Genomic DNA, 16,346 nt, shown 5'->3' with positions numbered 1-16,346 from the left:
CCACCAAATGGTAAAGAAAAATCAATACATTTAAAAATAAATTGAAACCTGTGATACTGTTGTTAAGTGTACACTAGGTAAAATCATTACTCCTCTGTTATTCGTGAACGGATTGGGCTGAGATTTGGTAGGTATTATCTATGGATGTGTACGCATAGACGCTCGGAGCCCGACTTCCATTTTCTGGCCCAGGGGGCCCCAAGGGACCCTAAAAGAAAAAAAAAACAAAAGTCAATTTCTCACTTTTTTGTGAGTCAATTATTACGACGGTTGGTGGTACCAAATCACGGGCACACTTGGCACATATTAATATATAAATGGGGCCCATTACCCCGTACATGTCACGGGGGCGAGGGGGAGCCCATTTTTCAAATGACTACTTCTCCGTTAGTTCTTGTTAGATCGGAATGCAGTTTGGTATGAATACTCTTTAAATGAATATGATGAAATGTTCGGGGCCCTTTTTTTTTTTTTTTAAATGGGCCCCGGGGGCCCACCCCCCCATTTCTGGTAATTTCCAAATTTATGGAAAGGTAGTTTAAGATTATGCCTCACACAATGTGATTAGGGGCCTGGCCCACCACCCTATTTTTGGCAATTTCCATTAAAGTTGTTTTCTCATTGACACATACCAATATATGAATGGGACCCATTATTCCTATTAAGACTTTTTTTTTTACTCGGTGGGATCGAGTCATTGACTGAATTCTCGGGAACATGGTACATGCTATTTGGCGCAGAGATGTTTCGCGGGCCAGGCCGTAGTTCATCAGAACTTGTTTATCTCAGAAATGACTTTAGGTACATCAGACGGTTGAATTCCAGTAAAGGAAAAGGATGAATCAACATGGTCTAAAGGACTAAAAGAAGCCCAATAATCACAGTGCATGGCACTGCTAATAAAAGAAAAGTGTGTGTTAAAGGCTGTGATAAAATTGTCATTGAGAAAGACACGATGAGTAGAATCATTATTTGATTTGTGAACAAGCTGATTAAGATGCTTCCAGAAGTGTTTGGGATTAGGATATACTGTAGTAGTTGCATTCCTGGTTTGTGTTTTGCAGTGATTCCTCATGTGATTCCTGTATTCTTCCCAGTCAGAGGGATTCTTCTATTTATTATGTTTTTCCCAAGCTTGGTCCCACTTTTTAAAGAGATTAATCCAATCAGGACAGATCCATGGGAGATGTCTACCCTTTACACAAATTGTTTTAAATGGAGAATGTTTGTTAATTACATTGGAAACTTCAGAGTAAAAAAAGTCCCGTGCATACTCAACATCAGGAATCAGGGTAAATCTAGACCAGTTGTAATTGGACAAGTCATTTATGAATTGTTCAGTATTGATATTTATTTGGGTGGAAGTTGAGGCATTTTGATTTTCCACACACCGAAAATGATTGAGTGGTGACTAAAGCTGTCAGACAATACATTAGATGTAGTTATTCTTTGTGGGTTTGTAACTAGTATCCAGTCTAACAAAGATGAGGAACTGTTGTCAACTCTAATTGTTTCTTTTATTAATTGTGTTCGGTTGATTCTTGCTACTAAATGTCATTATAGGAGGAACGGTGAAGCCAATTGCTGTTGAAATCACCCAGAAATACCATTTCACTCTTTTTCCTGATAGAGTTAATTGAGTTGATAGTTCAGTTCATTGAGTTTGATGGAGAAGACGTGGGCCTTTAGATGTTACTAATTATCATATTTTTTAATTTCATGAAAAAATACTTTTACAAATAGAGATTCAAAATGAACAGGCTCAATAGTTGGAGTGATGAGTTCACATGTAAGGTTAGCAGAGACATATGTCACTAGTCCACCACCCCTGGAACCTCTGTAAACAGCATATTCGTTTATGTCAGCATCTAATATGTTACTATGTAACCATGTTTCTGAGATGGTGATAATATGAGGCTTATTATAATAAACACAGATTTTCAGGAGGTCAATTTTTGCTACTAGACTCCTTATGTTGAGATGGATCATTTTAAGACCCTAAAGCATGAGATGAGAGGATAAGGAGAAAGAGGGAACAGAAAGTAATACAAAATTCTCTCAGAAATTCTCTCTCTCACTATTTTGGCATTGAGCGAAATCAAATCATTTTGGTAATCCTAACTGACCTGAAAACTCCATATTGTCTCCTTAACCACCCTCATTCCCGCACCAGTTTTCAAGCACAAAACCCTTATTTAAATAGTGGCTCTCCACAACCTTTTTGCCTGTTATTATCTGCTTAAGCAATCTCAGTAAACCGCACACAACAGTTGAATAAACAGTGCATGCAATTGTTGTACGTGCACACTAAAATTAAACTACATTTAGAAAATCAGGCCCCTATGTATGATGTTCCAGACTCTTTTGCCCTCAGCAATAAAACTAGTAAAAATGCAGAGAATTTTGACTTGGGTTGAACTCTACTGCTCACAGTGTCACAACAAAACATGGGAAAACCTAATCGCTTAACGTGATATGAACCCATGCAGGGGTGGAGCAGTGATTTTGAAAGTGAGGGTGTTCTAAGGGTGGGTTCCCAATTTAGTGTAATAAGTAATTTACTAAAACCAGAATATAGCTTAATAGGTCACTGATACTCAACATGTTTATGTTTTAATTTCAATCATTTTTCCCCCAGAAAACCTTTTTCTTTGGTCAATTTGTAACTTCCTTTGTCCCATTTTTGCCCCTTTTCGCCAAAAAACGAAACTTCCCTTTTTCTCTACATTTTACCTCTTTTTGTTCCAGTTTTGTTCAAACATTTTGCTCATTTAAGCTATACCTTTTGCCATTACATACCACCTGTTTCCTCTTTTTTGTCAATTTTTTTTGCCACTCTTGACTGCTTTTGGCCAATTTTAGTCACTTTTCACTCTCTTCTTGCCACATTTTTGCCACTTTTGGATCATTTTTTGGCACCTGTTACTAATTTTTTATCACTTTACTTACACTTTACTCATCGCTGTTAACTCTTTGTTTACCTTCTTGGAACAGCGGCTTTGTCAAATGTAAAAGAATCCCACTGTAAAAAGTGAGGGGGATGAATTTTTGTTTTTATGAAAGTGCTGGTGTCGCATTCCCCACATCCCCCATGGGTGAGACACGACTGCATGAATGAATGCACTTTAAATGACAGTTCTAAAGGTTATCAATAATACTTTATTGCTATTTCTTGTCACAAAGAAAAAAAACATTTCAATATAAATTGCGATTTTTACTTAATTTCTTTTGCATGTTAAGGCAAACAACTGAATGTTTTTGGTGCATTTCATGGTAGTTAGAAACAGCCAACAACATGCTGCGTAGGCTGTGACCCACACTCTTTCCACAGGTCTTTAAAGGATCAATTTCAGTTTTGTCCAAATGTTTATGTTGAAACTGTAGGGAGTGAGAGGTTTTCAATGAATGCTTTTGGCTGGTTAAGCAGCAGGAAGCACTTACACAAGACAACTATACTATATTATTGTTATTCATCAATTTTATATAGCGCTTTTCTGGGTACTCAAAGTCGCTTTACAATGAAGGGAGCAGTGTTCGGGGTCGGTGCCTTGCTCAATGAGAAGCTCCCTCTCCAGCTACCAGAACAACTTCTGTTCTTTTGGTCCGTACTGGGACTTGAACCGGCGACCCTCCGGTTCCCAACCAATGTCCCTACGGACTAAGGAGCCCTATATCTGCCCAAGCAGCTCAAAAAAAAAAGCATATTTCAACACTAGCCGTTGAACATTTGGTCAGCACAAAAATCTGAATAATTCATATTTGATACATTTGAAATAGTTCTAAAGTGTAGTGTTTTAATATTAAGGACCAACAAACAGAAAAAAATAAAGCAGAGGCCCTTTCATGTGCCCATTCTGACAATACACAGGTTAATACATTAATACTGTATGTTCTGTTTTAAACATGTTAGTCTGCTATTTTTTTTTAATACCAATGTCTCCACATCCTGTTAATTCAAGGATAAAACAAGAGCTTTTTAATTTAAATCTTATTTCTGTTGTTGAAATTAAAGGTCAAATTATGTTTAAGTATGTTAATGCTATTACTAATAAATTGATTTATATTTGGGATTTATACAGGGTTGGGATCAATTATAATGGTATTCACGTAATTGATAATTACAACATAACTGTAACTGTAAATTAAAAAATGCTGTTGCTGTCGTAATTGTATTTGAGTTCAGATAATTGACTTGCTAACTGTAATTACCATGAAAATTTGGGGAACCATGTTACAGTTCTATGTACCATTCTACACATATTAATTCTTGAAATTTTCAAGCTTTCTCACATTTTCAGATTTAAAAAAATATATAAATCTAGGGGTACACTGACACAAAAAAGGCTCAGACACCCACACCAAAAATATTGAAAGCTATATTTTCATTGATTAGGAAGCCTAACAAGGTAATCAATAGATAGGTGTAGTGGGTTCGATACAAGAAAATGATATGGCTTAGTCAGACTCGTGTTTGGGTGAATTTATTGTGCAGGTCCGCCCAAAAGTGCAAACAAAAAAAATTACTTTGCCAAAACCAGATCCAAGTGTACTTCTTTCTATAATAATTACAATATTTACAATATTTAAAGCCTGCTTCGTCCTTGCCAAGAATTGGTACCTTCCATGTACTCAGCTCCCCCTTCAAGCACACACAAGCCTCCTGTCGTGTTGAAGGCCCTTTATATAGCCTGAGGCCCCGCCCCAACACAATGAAAAGAAAGAAAACCAACAGTCTCTCTACACACAGAAACGAAATCACAAGATAAGTATTTTTAACAAACTACAAAAAGAACTAACCACAATAATATATTTACTAACGACTCAAAAATTCCCCAAAAGAGAAAATAAAATAATTCTGTACTGAAACCGTAAAGTCACCTGACGTCCCGTGACGTCACTCATGCGCGCCCTGCATATGACCCAATATAATGCGGAAGACGTATTCACTCAGGTTGGCTGGGTAAGTGTATGAATGAGTGGTGTATACCGGTGAAATGTTTGCAACTTGGAGAAAACTATGGATATGAAAGGAGTTGAGCAGCGGCCAAGTGTGCACCCATGGCGGCTGCGGTGGCTGATGACAAGAACCCTGAGGACCGTGGTAAACGGATGAAACGGTAAGGAAAAGCTGGTCTGAGTGAGTGTGAATGTATATGTGTGCGTTATCGTCGTGCCCCCCCCCCCCGCACTAGCTGACGGGGCTACTCCGTCACAATAGGAAATAAATCAGATGATAGATATTTGTTTTTAGTGTATTTTGCAGCTGATTTAGGAAACGTTAGCGTTAGAGTTGCTAACTGAAAGCTAACACAAGTAATTGTTATTCATTGTAATTTCACTTTATTTGAGAACGTAATTGTAATTGACTTTCTGAGGATAAAAAGTAATTTTAATTTAATTGTAATTGGAAAAAATGGTCACTGTACTCGTAATTGAATTGTAATTGAACATGGATAATTTGAAAACGTAATTGTAACTGAAAAAATGTAATTGACCCCAACCCTGCCTGCAACTATTTGGCTTATATGTGTCAAGTTAGTTCTTTTATTGTGAAGGATTAATTACACTGTAATCCAACCTTCAGGAGGTACCTTGGTAATGCCGAGTGCAGCAATGTTCTGACTGTAGGAGGTGGTGCCGTTTCCAGTTCCCCAAAGTGCAGCCAGAATACAACCAATTCCCTCCACAGCAATCCCTCTGTTAATGGCGTGTGTGGGCGGGGGCGGGGCCCCAGACAGCCGAGCACAAGCGTAGTAGTCACCGATGGATTCCATGGTCGATGCCAAGACACCGGCGATCATGCCCAACACTGAGGACACACTCACAGTGGGCCAACCCCATTGGCCTGAATACACAAGACAATGTATGAATGAAAGCAGGTTGTATACTTTGATGATGTATATTATTATTCATGCTTTCTTTTTCATCATACTGTAATTATATGTTCAAAAACTCTGATTTACCATTAATATAATATATTCAGGTCATCTTTTTCAAAGCCTATTTTCTGGAACACAGTTTCAGAACATCTGATTTTAACTTAATCTAAATCTAACAACAACACAAGCATGTTCGTAAACGAAGAGACAAATTAGATATAATGACTGGGACAGTCAGATTATCACCAAAAAATCTAAATAATGAACAAATAAAGAAGTTTCCATAACTGCTTTATCTTTTAATCCCTATTACTTGTACCATCAAAATCTAAACAAATTAAACAGCATCAATGAGTGTTGACTAATATCCAACATGTTGATTTAAAATCTTTTAAATATTCATAATATCCCTGCACTGATAAAATAAATCTAGGAACAGATGCAGTCGATTGTGTAGTATCTACCGTACATATTTACCAGGGTAAGGCACGTGGAACCACGGTGCATTAGTCACAGCATCGTGGCTGATGTCCGTCCTCGCTGAGAAGCCGTACTGCTCTGATTTCGAAGGCAGGACATCAAATATGGTGAGTAAGAAGCAGACCAGCCAGCCACCACACATCCCAAACAATGCCTGCAAACACATTAAATGCAGAAAGAATAAAATAAAGCCAACCATTTTGCTGTTTTAGAGCCTTAGAGTTCTCAAACAAAAGTGTTAGTATTTACTTTTCAAAGTGGATGCAATGAGCATTTAATATATTTGGTAAAATGCTTAAAATAAAACTCACTAAAGTGATTGTTTAGATGTAAAATTAAGTCATGAGGACATTTGCATTCAACATTTATGATAGAAAGTGGGTATGTAGAGGGCAACATATAAAGTGAATTCACCTGTGCAAACTTGTGTGTGGAAGAAAAAGCGAATGTGCTGAGCAATTAAACGTGAACTTTTTTTGTGCAGCACATTCTCAGATTTTGTGCGCAATAGTATGGATCAGGGGTGGACTGGTCATCTGGCATAACGGGCAACGTTGAGCGAATGGAGGCAGACTCCAACATGGCTGCTGCTTGGTTCAAGGGTGTGCAACGTCGGATTTGTTTGGACTGCAATGATACACTTAATAAATTATTACATTTGTCCACCGGGGCGGAGCTACCACAGTCACATCATCAGTTCTACCTCTACAGTGATGTCATCAGTCCTACTTTCTATTAAAGCAAGGAATCTCTATGTGTGTGTTCCTCAAATATCTCTGCGTATTTATTTATATATATATATATGAGTATATTAAAATCTGCATTAATGATGTACTCACAGAAAAAAGTTTGAAGAGGGGATACTGAAAAACCTTCCACTTCTTGTCCTTGTACGCAATCATTGGGACATTGACCTTGCTGAGGTATTGGGAGAAGAGAAGGATCAGACCGACAGTGCTGTGGGAAAACAGAAGATAAGACAAGATGAATTACTCAAAGTCATTCCCCGCTAGCTTTGGCCTTTGCCTATGGCTGCACATGTAATTGCACTTAAGCATTGCATGCTTTCATAAATAACCATTAGAGTTAAAAATATGTCATTTTTGCACTCCATGATTGTGCAAGCTTTATGGGTAAATCATTTTTGAAAGGATGTCCACGGACATAGTCTCTGTTATTAAAATGCTTTCAAAAATGAAATCATGCATGTATTATGCTGTCAAAATACACATGATTTCATTCTTGTTTTATTTAAACCATGTCTGCATTTGTTGTTATAGGTTAAAACTAGGGATGTAACGATTAATCGTAAGGCAGTTAAAAATGGATTCATAGGTATCACGATTCACATCGATACTGTGAAGAGTTGTGCCACAATTTATTAATAATGGATGAGAAGAAAAAGTCTGTGCATGTAAAAAAAAATCAATAATGTTAAAGAATAAACTGACAAATGTTTCTGTGTACCCCCTGAGAGGTGTTAAAGTACCCCTAGGGGTACATGTACCCCAGCTTAGGAACCACTTAATTAGACTTTATTCTCCAAGGAAGTCCATGCCACCCCTAAGACGCCCCACCATGCCATACAGTAGCAGCTATTTGACCATCCTAGCCAAGACTTTTAGCCAAATGAACAGTAACAACATCATCAGAACCATCAAAACCATCAGAACCATCAAAACCATCAGAACCATCAGAACCATCAAAACCATCAAAACCATCAGAACCATCAAACCACCACCAACTACTCAGCTCTGTTCAACAGCCGTAAAAAGACACAGTTAAACAGCAGGAGTTCACTTTACAACAATTTGAAAGACAAGTAGATTTACTGCTTTACAGGTTGTGGGTTATCGCCCCACTAAATCTGTGCAGGGGCTACATGTTCTACACTACTCTAAAAATATAAAAATGCTAGGTTTATCAGAGTAATTTCAAGTTGAAAACTGACTAATTTAAAAGACTCAAAATGCAAAGATTACAGGTGGTCTGTGGTTGTGAGGCCAGTTGGATGTACTGCCAAATTCTCTGAAATTCCTTTGGACACGACTTATGGTAGAGAAATTAACATTCAATTAACGGGCAAAAGTTCTGGAGGACATAGCTGCAGTCAGCATGCTAATTACACGCTCAGAACTAACGACATCTGTGGCACTGTGCTGTGTGATTAAACTGAGCATTTTCAGAGTGGCCTTTTATTGTGGCCACATTGAGGCACACCTGTGCAATAATCATACTGTCTAATCAGCATGTTGATATGCCACACCTGTGAAGTGGGAGGGATTATCTCTTTTGTGTTTATAGAAAATGTTTTAGGTCTTTCAGTTCAGCTCATGAAAAATGGGAACAAAAACAAACGTGTTGCGTTTATATTTTTGTTCAGTGTATATGTGAGGGCTGACCCCGCCCACACACTGGACAGCTGTCACTCATTCAGTGACAGCTGACCCTCGGTCCCTGACATATATATATATATTTTTTTTTTCACTGTCAAACTTTTTATGCTGGTGTTTGCAATGACCTGGACATAAAAACAAATGACTAGATGTATTAGTCAATAACACTGCTATATGTAAAGCTGTGATGCTGCTACATCTTTACAGTGTTTGTCAGTGGCTTCAATAATGCAGAGTTCATTAAAATCTGAATTGTGTTGTTCAGACTTTAACAGATCAGATACAGGTCGCATTTGCCTGTAGGTTGAACGTAGCGTGTGTGTGTGTGCTCTCCACTTGTGGAACTATTTTTGTTATTTATTAGATAAACAAACAAATCATAATCTCTTATTACTGTTAGCTAATAAAATGTGCTTGTAGAACTGTTGTATAAATGTGTGATTATCTACAGCTGAATCCAACCAGTGCTGATATTTCATCACAGTAGCACTCCCTCTCATGTGATATTATTTAATGATCTACTATCATCACCAGTTAGATCTTTGTAAACTGCCATTGACCTCACTAGTAGACATACTTTATATTAGACTTAGTGCTTGGATTAGAATTGTACATTTTGAAAATAAATACTACTCTCCTGAGCACCCTGTTGTTCATTCCTACATTAATCGTCAAAGTTTACGTATTGGGTTATATTGATTTCTGAAATACATAAATAAACAGTTAAACTGCTTTAACTTTTTTTTATTTCTAAATTCAGAGACTGGACATAAATGCAGCAGAATAATTCTATCCTGAGGCAAAGCAGGAAATTGTAATAAAAAACATTTAAAGATTCCAGAGAGAATCATGACCTACAGAGCAGCGATTCCCCAGTGACCTCCGCACTTCTTTCCTGCTTCAATGAACAGCGAAAGCCCAATGAGGTTGATCGTCGGAGCAATAGCTAGGGGGCCGATGAATTTAAGCACAAGACCAACCAGACCAGAGAAGCCAAGGATGATTTGAAGAAGAGAAGATACAAGGATGGCTCCCTGAATCTGAAAAACAAACATGTATATATTCAAATCAAAGAGCTCCAAACTATATAAATATTACAGCTTCATATTTGACGTAGGCTACGTTCAGACAGCAGGTCTTAATTTTGTAGAGCAGGAACTGAATGTTACCCTAAATTGACCAACATGCATAAAAGAGGTCCTGAGGTAATACGTAACCATGCATGCATGGCACACACTGTGTTTACGGGAGTAAACATAAAGGCATCTGGTCTTTACGTGTGCGTGTGGCACTATTTTTTCCACTCTCCTTCCACTTCCCACTATGTCCTCGTAATTCAATGATGTAAAGGTTGAATAAATACAACCGAGCCATTCAGACCGCAGTCGCATTGCAAAATATAAGATGCATATCAGATTTAGAGCCACATATCAAAGTGACCTGGGTTGTATTTGTGCTGCTCAAACTGTCTTTAACAGATCAGATACAGGTCACATATAAGCAAAAAGAAAATGTATTTGGGCCGCATTTGCTGTAGTCTGAACATATCCTTATTTTACTTCTTAATTTACTTATTTTACTACTTGTTTGTTCAAATAATTGTGGTGGGAATACTTTGAAAATGAAAACATAGTGATTTGGATTCTACTGATCTGTTGGTTTTGGCTACAATTTGCAGTTGAATGACATGTTCCACTTTACACAGAAGGATAAAACAAACAGAAGTCTATCTAATTTTAAATGGAATTAGATTTTCAAATATTACTGTGTACTGTACTGACTGTTGCTGTGCTCTGCCTGTTCTGTGTTCTCCTTAATAAACATATATACGTACAACCTATGGTCTACTATCATCACCTGAGTATGTTAGATCTTTGTTGTTGTGGCTTTTGTTTTGTTTTTAAAAGTTAGATGGTTGTAAAATGCCCCTTCCACCTGCCCTCATTTGACTTTTTACTTGTTTGTTAAGCTTAATGTTCAAATACTCATAGTGGGAATCGATCTGCTCGGAGCTCATTAATACTTAAAAAATGAAAACAAGCGCTTCTATCGATATGTTTGTCTACCATCAGGTCGGTTTGATCTGTGCTTTTACACATCACTTAAAATGGATCACATGTTCAAACTTCCATAACTTCCATTTACGTGTCTTTTGTTAAAGTGATTGTATAGTTGTGGTTTATTAAACTCAGCCTTTCCAAGTTGATCATTGTGATACAAAGAGGAATGAAACTCAATATGTGTTATTGTTTAGTAGCATAGGATCATACATATGATAAATAGTAAGTAACTGTCACAACATCTGCTTATGTTCTGTACCTCACGGATCCGTGACATCCACACTTCGTCAGATTTTTCCATCTGCAATGAACTGGTGCCATTTTGCATTTGCATGGACAACATCACAGGTCCATTTGGCTCCGGACATTGCCACTTTGGCAGGGCAAGTATAGCCAGAGTTGGTGTAATGAAGCTAAATGTTCCTCCCTGGAGAATCGGTAACCTGTGAGTTAGCATGAAAAGATGGACAAAAATCTTTGGTGATTCATTTAAACAGAGGTGTAAAGAGTAGTGATATATCCTACTCAAGTAGAATGTATATTTCCCCTTGTGGGACCAATAAAGGTTATTTGATCTTATCTTAAATACTATTACTTGATTGAAATTTTACTCAAGTGAGTCTTACATAAAATACTGAAGTACAAGTAAAGAGTACCTCAAATAAATAGTACTCAAAGTAAAAGTTACTAGTTACTTCCACCCGCCATGTTTTTCTTTGGTAATAAATCTTGCCACGGTTCCCTTGCATACAGTAAATATCTCATGTATAAACTTAAAAAGTTAGAGACCAAATCTAAAATTCAAAGTTTGTCAACATGTAAAAATCGTTTTTAAATAAAATAACACCAATGAATTCAATTTAAAACTAGGTAAGTCCTGCATTCACAAGGCAAATACGAATTTTGCAATTGAAAATTGGCAAAAACAATAACCTGTATCTGGATTTGTTGACAAGTTATATATTGCAGGAAAAACAGAAGATCGACCTTGACCTTAATAATGACCTTGAGTGAACATCAAGGTCACACATTGAAAGGAAATGTTGTTCAATGGTACCAGTCTGAGCACCGTATCTCAATTTGTGGCCGAGTTACAGGGAAAAAAGTTTTTTTTTTTTTTTTTTTTGGTGACATCATGAACTTTGACCCCTACCAATGTTTTTACTGGTAGGTTGTAGAGCTTTGGTCCTACAAAATAAAATACTCCACTTGAGATGAGCTTTTCATAAATGTAAGCATCAAACTTGTACGATAAATATTGGTGGAGATATTGAAAATTGTGATTTTTGACACAACCTTGACCTTGACATTTTGGCTCCAAAAAAGGTTGACAAGTCATCCTTGACATTGTCCCTATGAGATGACATACTGTACATGTGAATAGTGCTGCATTAATAGCCTAGGAGGAGTTTTAGGACAAAGAGGTTGAGCAAAAAATAATAATAACAACTCCTAAGATTACAATAAAACAAATTATCAGGCTTTAAGTATAGCTACATTTAACATTTATTAACTCTAAAACAGAGAAAATAACCGGCATTCAATGCTATTTTTGTGCGGTGCATTACGTTTAAATCTGGTTATGATGTGATGTATTTGATTGTTTTTTGGTCATTTCCTTTTTTGTAGTTTCACAATAATAATTTACTCAGTAACTGTTAGGTGTAGAAATGTAACACATTTTTTTTACAAAACATACTTGAGTACAAGTAAGATTACTGATTTAAAAATATACTAAACAAACTACAAGTACCCATAAAAGCAACTCCATTACGGTAACGTGAGAACTTGTGCCTAATAGTGCATCGATTTACAATAATTCACTCATAGTAACATTTAAATATTGAGTGTAGGTAAACTAAAAATCCAAATTGAATGATCTTCTACTTACAATCCATGAAAAACCCACTCTGATCTTCTCCCTGCACACCAACACCTGCACCTCCTCTCACCAGTCGGTCAAACACCTGAAGTTTTCAGACGACATGACCATCATCGTCTCATCTCTGATGGAGACGAGTCTGACTACAGGTGGGAGACAGACCGGCTGGTGTCCTGGTGCAGCCAGAACAACCTGGAGCTCAACGCTTTAAAGACAGTGGAGATGATAGCAGACTTCAGGAAGAACCCAGCCCCCCTCACCCCCCTCACCCTGGGAGACTCTACAGTGAGCTCTGTGGAGAACTTCTGCTTCCTGGGGACCATCATCACTCAGGACCTCAAGTGTCAAAAAAGCTCAGCAGAGGATGTACTTCCTGTAGCAGCTGAAGAAGTTCAGTCTGCCAACAAAGATGATGGTGAACTTCTACAGCTCCATCATCCAGTCCATCCTCTGCTCCTCCATCACCATCTGGTACGCTGCAGCTACGGCCAAGGACAAGGCCAGACTGCAGCGTATCATCCACTCTGCAGAGAAGGTCATCGGCTGCAATCTGCCCTCCCTCCAGGACCTGAACCCCTCCAGGATTTTGAGGCAGGAAAGATTGTGGCCGACCCCTCCCACCCCGGTCATAAACTGTTTCAATCTCTTCCTTCTGGAAGGAGGTTCTGGTCCATCAGGACCAGAACCTCCAGACACAAAAACAGCTTCTTTCCCTCTGCCACCATCCACATGAACACACCCCAAGTCACCCACTGAACCCCCCCCACCCCATCACCACCTCCATGATGACATTATCTGCTGTACTGTATATATATTTATATTTATCCTATTTATCCTTTATTCTCTATCTATCCTTTATTTATCCCTCATCCTTTATATTTATCATTATTATTATTATTATTATTATTATTATTATTATTATTATTATTATTATTATTATTGTTGCTGGGTTGTTCTTTGTTTTTTGTTTTTTTTGTTTTGTGCACCAACTACCAAGACAAATTCCTTGTACTGTCCTTAAAACTGTACATGGCCATTAAAACATTTCTGATTCTGATTCTTTGTGCAGACATGGAGTGTGTTAAAGTAGAAGTGTAGGCGTGTGTCAGTGTTTATGTGTGTGTGCGTGGGAGGACAGGGGTATTCCATCACATAATCCTCTGCAAATTAAAACATTGAATACTCCCTCGTCATCCCAAGTGTAAGAATTTGAAAGAAAAGAAAGTTGAAAAGGCAAACATTTTTAGATGGGGCGTTTCCTCCATTGCCCCTCCCTGTAACCCTTAAAACTGATTGACAACCCTAATTCCAACAAGATCACACACACCAGTAAATATCATTACACAGGTGGTTCGAGTACAAAAGAAAGGTTCCCATATCTGTGCATATGTAAACTTCACGAGGTGTGGTGCTTTCTGCGTCAATAGAGCTGTGAGACAGCAAAGGTGTGTTACCTGATTCCAATACACGTCTGCAGCAGTGTACATAGTCCGGACACAAAGAATATGGTGGAGATAAGCTGGCTTTTGGCAACGTTGTTGTCTTTGATACAGAGCGGCTCAGCCAAAATCAGTGGGATTGCAATGATGCCCCCAAAGGCAAGAATGTAATGCTGCAACAAAAAAAAGACATACAATATATACATTTAAATTATAGAAAAAAAAACAACTCACATGTTGCAGACAGTTACAGATGCTGAAATATTTCTGATTTGAGCAATTGGGTTTGTCCGATATTTGAGATCACTTGCTTCTCGGGTTAGCATTAGGTCTCCAGAGCACCTTCACACCTGTTCAAATTACATCTAAAAACAAAATCTACTCTGTTTAAGTCAGTGAGGGGAACCTTCAACCTCAAAACAGCCATTTTAGCCCTTCCCACCAAACCATCATTCAATCACTAAAACAATAGTGGCATTAGAGACGTTCTCTCAGAAACTCTGGTTAGCAGCTTTAAGAAAGCACAGCAGACACTGAGGAACAACCACCTCAGTCAAAAACCTTTGGTGTGTTTTTACCACTGCTCCATAGACATACTGCATGTGTGCATGGTTCTCCAAAAAGCACTTCATGGATCACTTCAGAGCCCTCTGCCCTCTCTGGATGATCTGTACAGTTCCCTCTGTCTCAGGAAGGCACACAAAATACTCAAGGACCCATCTTACCACTCTTAAAACTACTGCCCTCTGGCAGATGCTTCAGGACAATAACAACAAGAACAAACAAGATGAAAAACTGTTTTTTTATGCCAGGATCATACGTGCACTCAACGGACAAAAACTGGACACATACACACACACTGCTAGGGAATTGTGCAAAAACCACAAATGTGGAATTATTTGTGGTATGAATGTCATGTGGTATGTTTCTTATGTTACTTTTTATTTGTTTTTACTTATTTATTAATACTTGGTACCTATGCACCTTAAGGACTGCACTCTTTATTTCTGTTGTACTGGTGCAATGACAACAAAGTGATTCTGATTCTCTTTGGCCATTTTGTAACTTCCTTTGTCCCATTTTTGCACCTTTTCAAAAAGTTCTGACACTTTTTTTCAGATTTTAGCTCCTTTTGCAAAAAAATATCCCTTTTTTTCTATTGTGGGTCCATTTTTGCAAGTTCTTTTTGACACTTTTGTCATTTCTTTAATTTTTTTGGGACAACGCCCGGTGGGCCAGATGGCCAGTCCCCCCCTGGGAACAGGTACAGAATCTGATACTTTTCATTATGTATGTATCATACTTCCTCAATGGCATTATTAGTGATACTGTTACCACTAAAGACAATAAATGTTAGCCACATGAAAGCTGAGGTGTTTCCTCACACTGTGGGTGGTTTTACAGTAAAATATGATGAGTCGGTTGGAGCCTTAGTACAACCAGCGAAGACTCAGCCATCATGAATTCAAAATATTACTGAAGACACACACTGCTGGGTTAAGCTTGTGTTTAATTGCAATATTAGACAGAGCATGTGTCATAATGAGCCCAGTGTTACTCTCTAAAAAACTTTTAATCAACGTTACAAAAAATAATTATTTAATCAGTAACGGTTGGGTGTAGAAATGTAAAGAATTAAGTACCCATAAAAGTAACTCAATTACAAATTACAGTAATGTAATCTGTAACTTTCACCTCCAGGTAGTGCCTCCATCTCAACAGACAGCAACGGGCAGTCAGCGGGTGGAGGAGGGGCTACATAAGCCAGGGTCAGCCTGCAGAGGTGAAAGGGCAGAGCAGACTCGCCCTGAGCATCAAAGATGCCCAGAACCAGCTGGAGGAGAACATGGAGGAGTTAAGAGTACACTTCGCGAGAGAGTTTGGTATCATCAATCAAACCATGCAGGAGGAGGGCTATAGGTCGGTTTGTTTGACTCTCTTCAGTTTGAATATCGTAATTGCGCAATATAAACTGGTAATGGAAACACCTGAATTTTGAAATATTGCAAAAAAATATCAAATATTGCAAAAAAGTTTTGTTTTTTTTTCTCATCCGATGAAGTCTCGCAGGATGAGATTTCACGGGAGTTCAGAGGCTCCTCCCCAAAACAACATTCAATGGAAACACGTTCAAAGTGCAATTATACTTTGTTGACATTTAGAAATATTGCTTTTATTTTACAAAAATCTGTAATGGGAACCCAGCTACT

The 16,346-nt window shown here is 38.0% G+C and overlaps 1 protein-coding gene across 1 annotated transcript in view; it reads right to left on the bottom strand.

The window, feature by feature from the left end:
* LOC114464998 (solute carrier family 23 member 2) overlaps window positions 1-16,346 on the bottom strand; it is a 38,326-nt gene that overhangs the window by 12,539 nt on the left and 9,441 nt on the right. Inside the window, exons 3-8 of the mRNA XM_028449704.1 lie at window positions 14,152-14,309; window positions 11,075-11,258; window positions 9,614-9,795; window positions 7,199-7,316; window positions 6,357-6,513; window positions 5,592-5,845 (exon numbers count right to left, since the gene is read on the bottom strand). Coding sequence (XP_028305505.1) covers window positions 5,592-5,845; window positions 6,357-6,513; window positions 7,199-7,316; window positions 9,614-9,795; window positions 11,075-11,258; window positions 14,152-14,309 — 1,053 coding nt within the window. The remainder of the gene's footprint in view (window positions 1-5,591; window positions 5,846-6,356; window positions 6,514-7,198; window positions 7,317-9,613; window positions 9,796-11,074; window positions 11,259-14,151; window positions 14,310-16,346) is intronic.

The sequence above is a fragment of the Gouania willdenowi genome, chromosome 6 (assembly GCF_900634775.1).
Source record: "Gouania willdenowi chromosome 6, fGouWil2.1, whole genome shotgun sequence".
Lineage (NCBI taxonomy): Eukaryota > Metazoa > Chordata > Actinopteri > Blenniiformes > Gobiesocidae > Gouania > Gouania willdenowi.
This window is presented reverse-complemented; position numbering and strand designations above follow the sequence as displayed.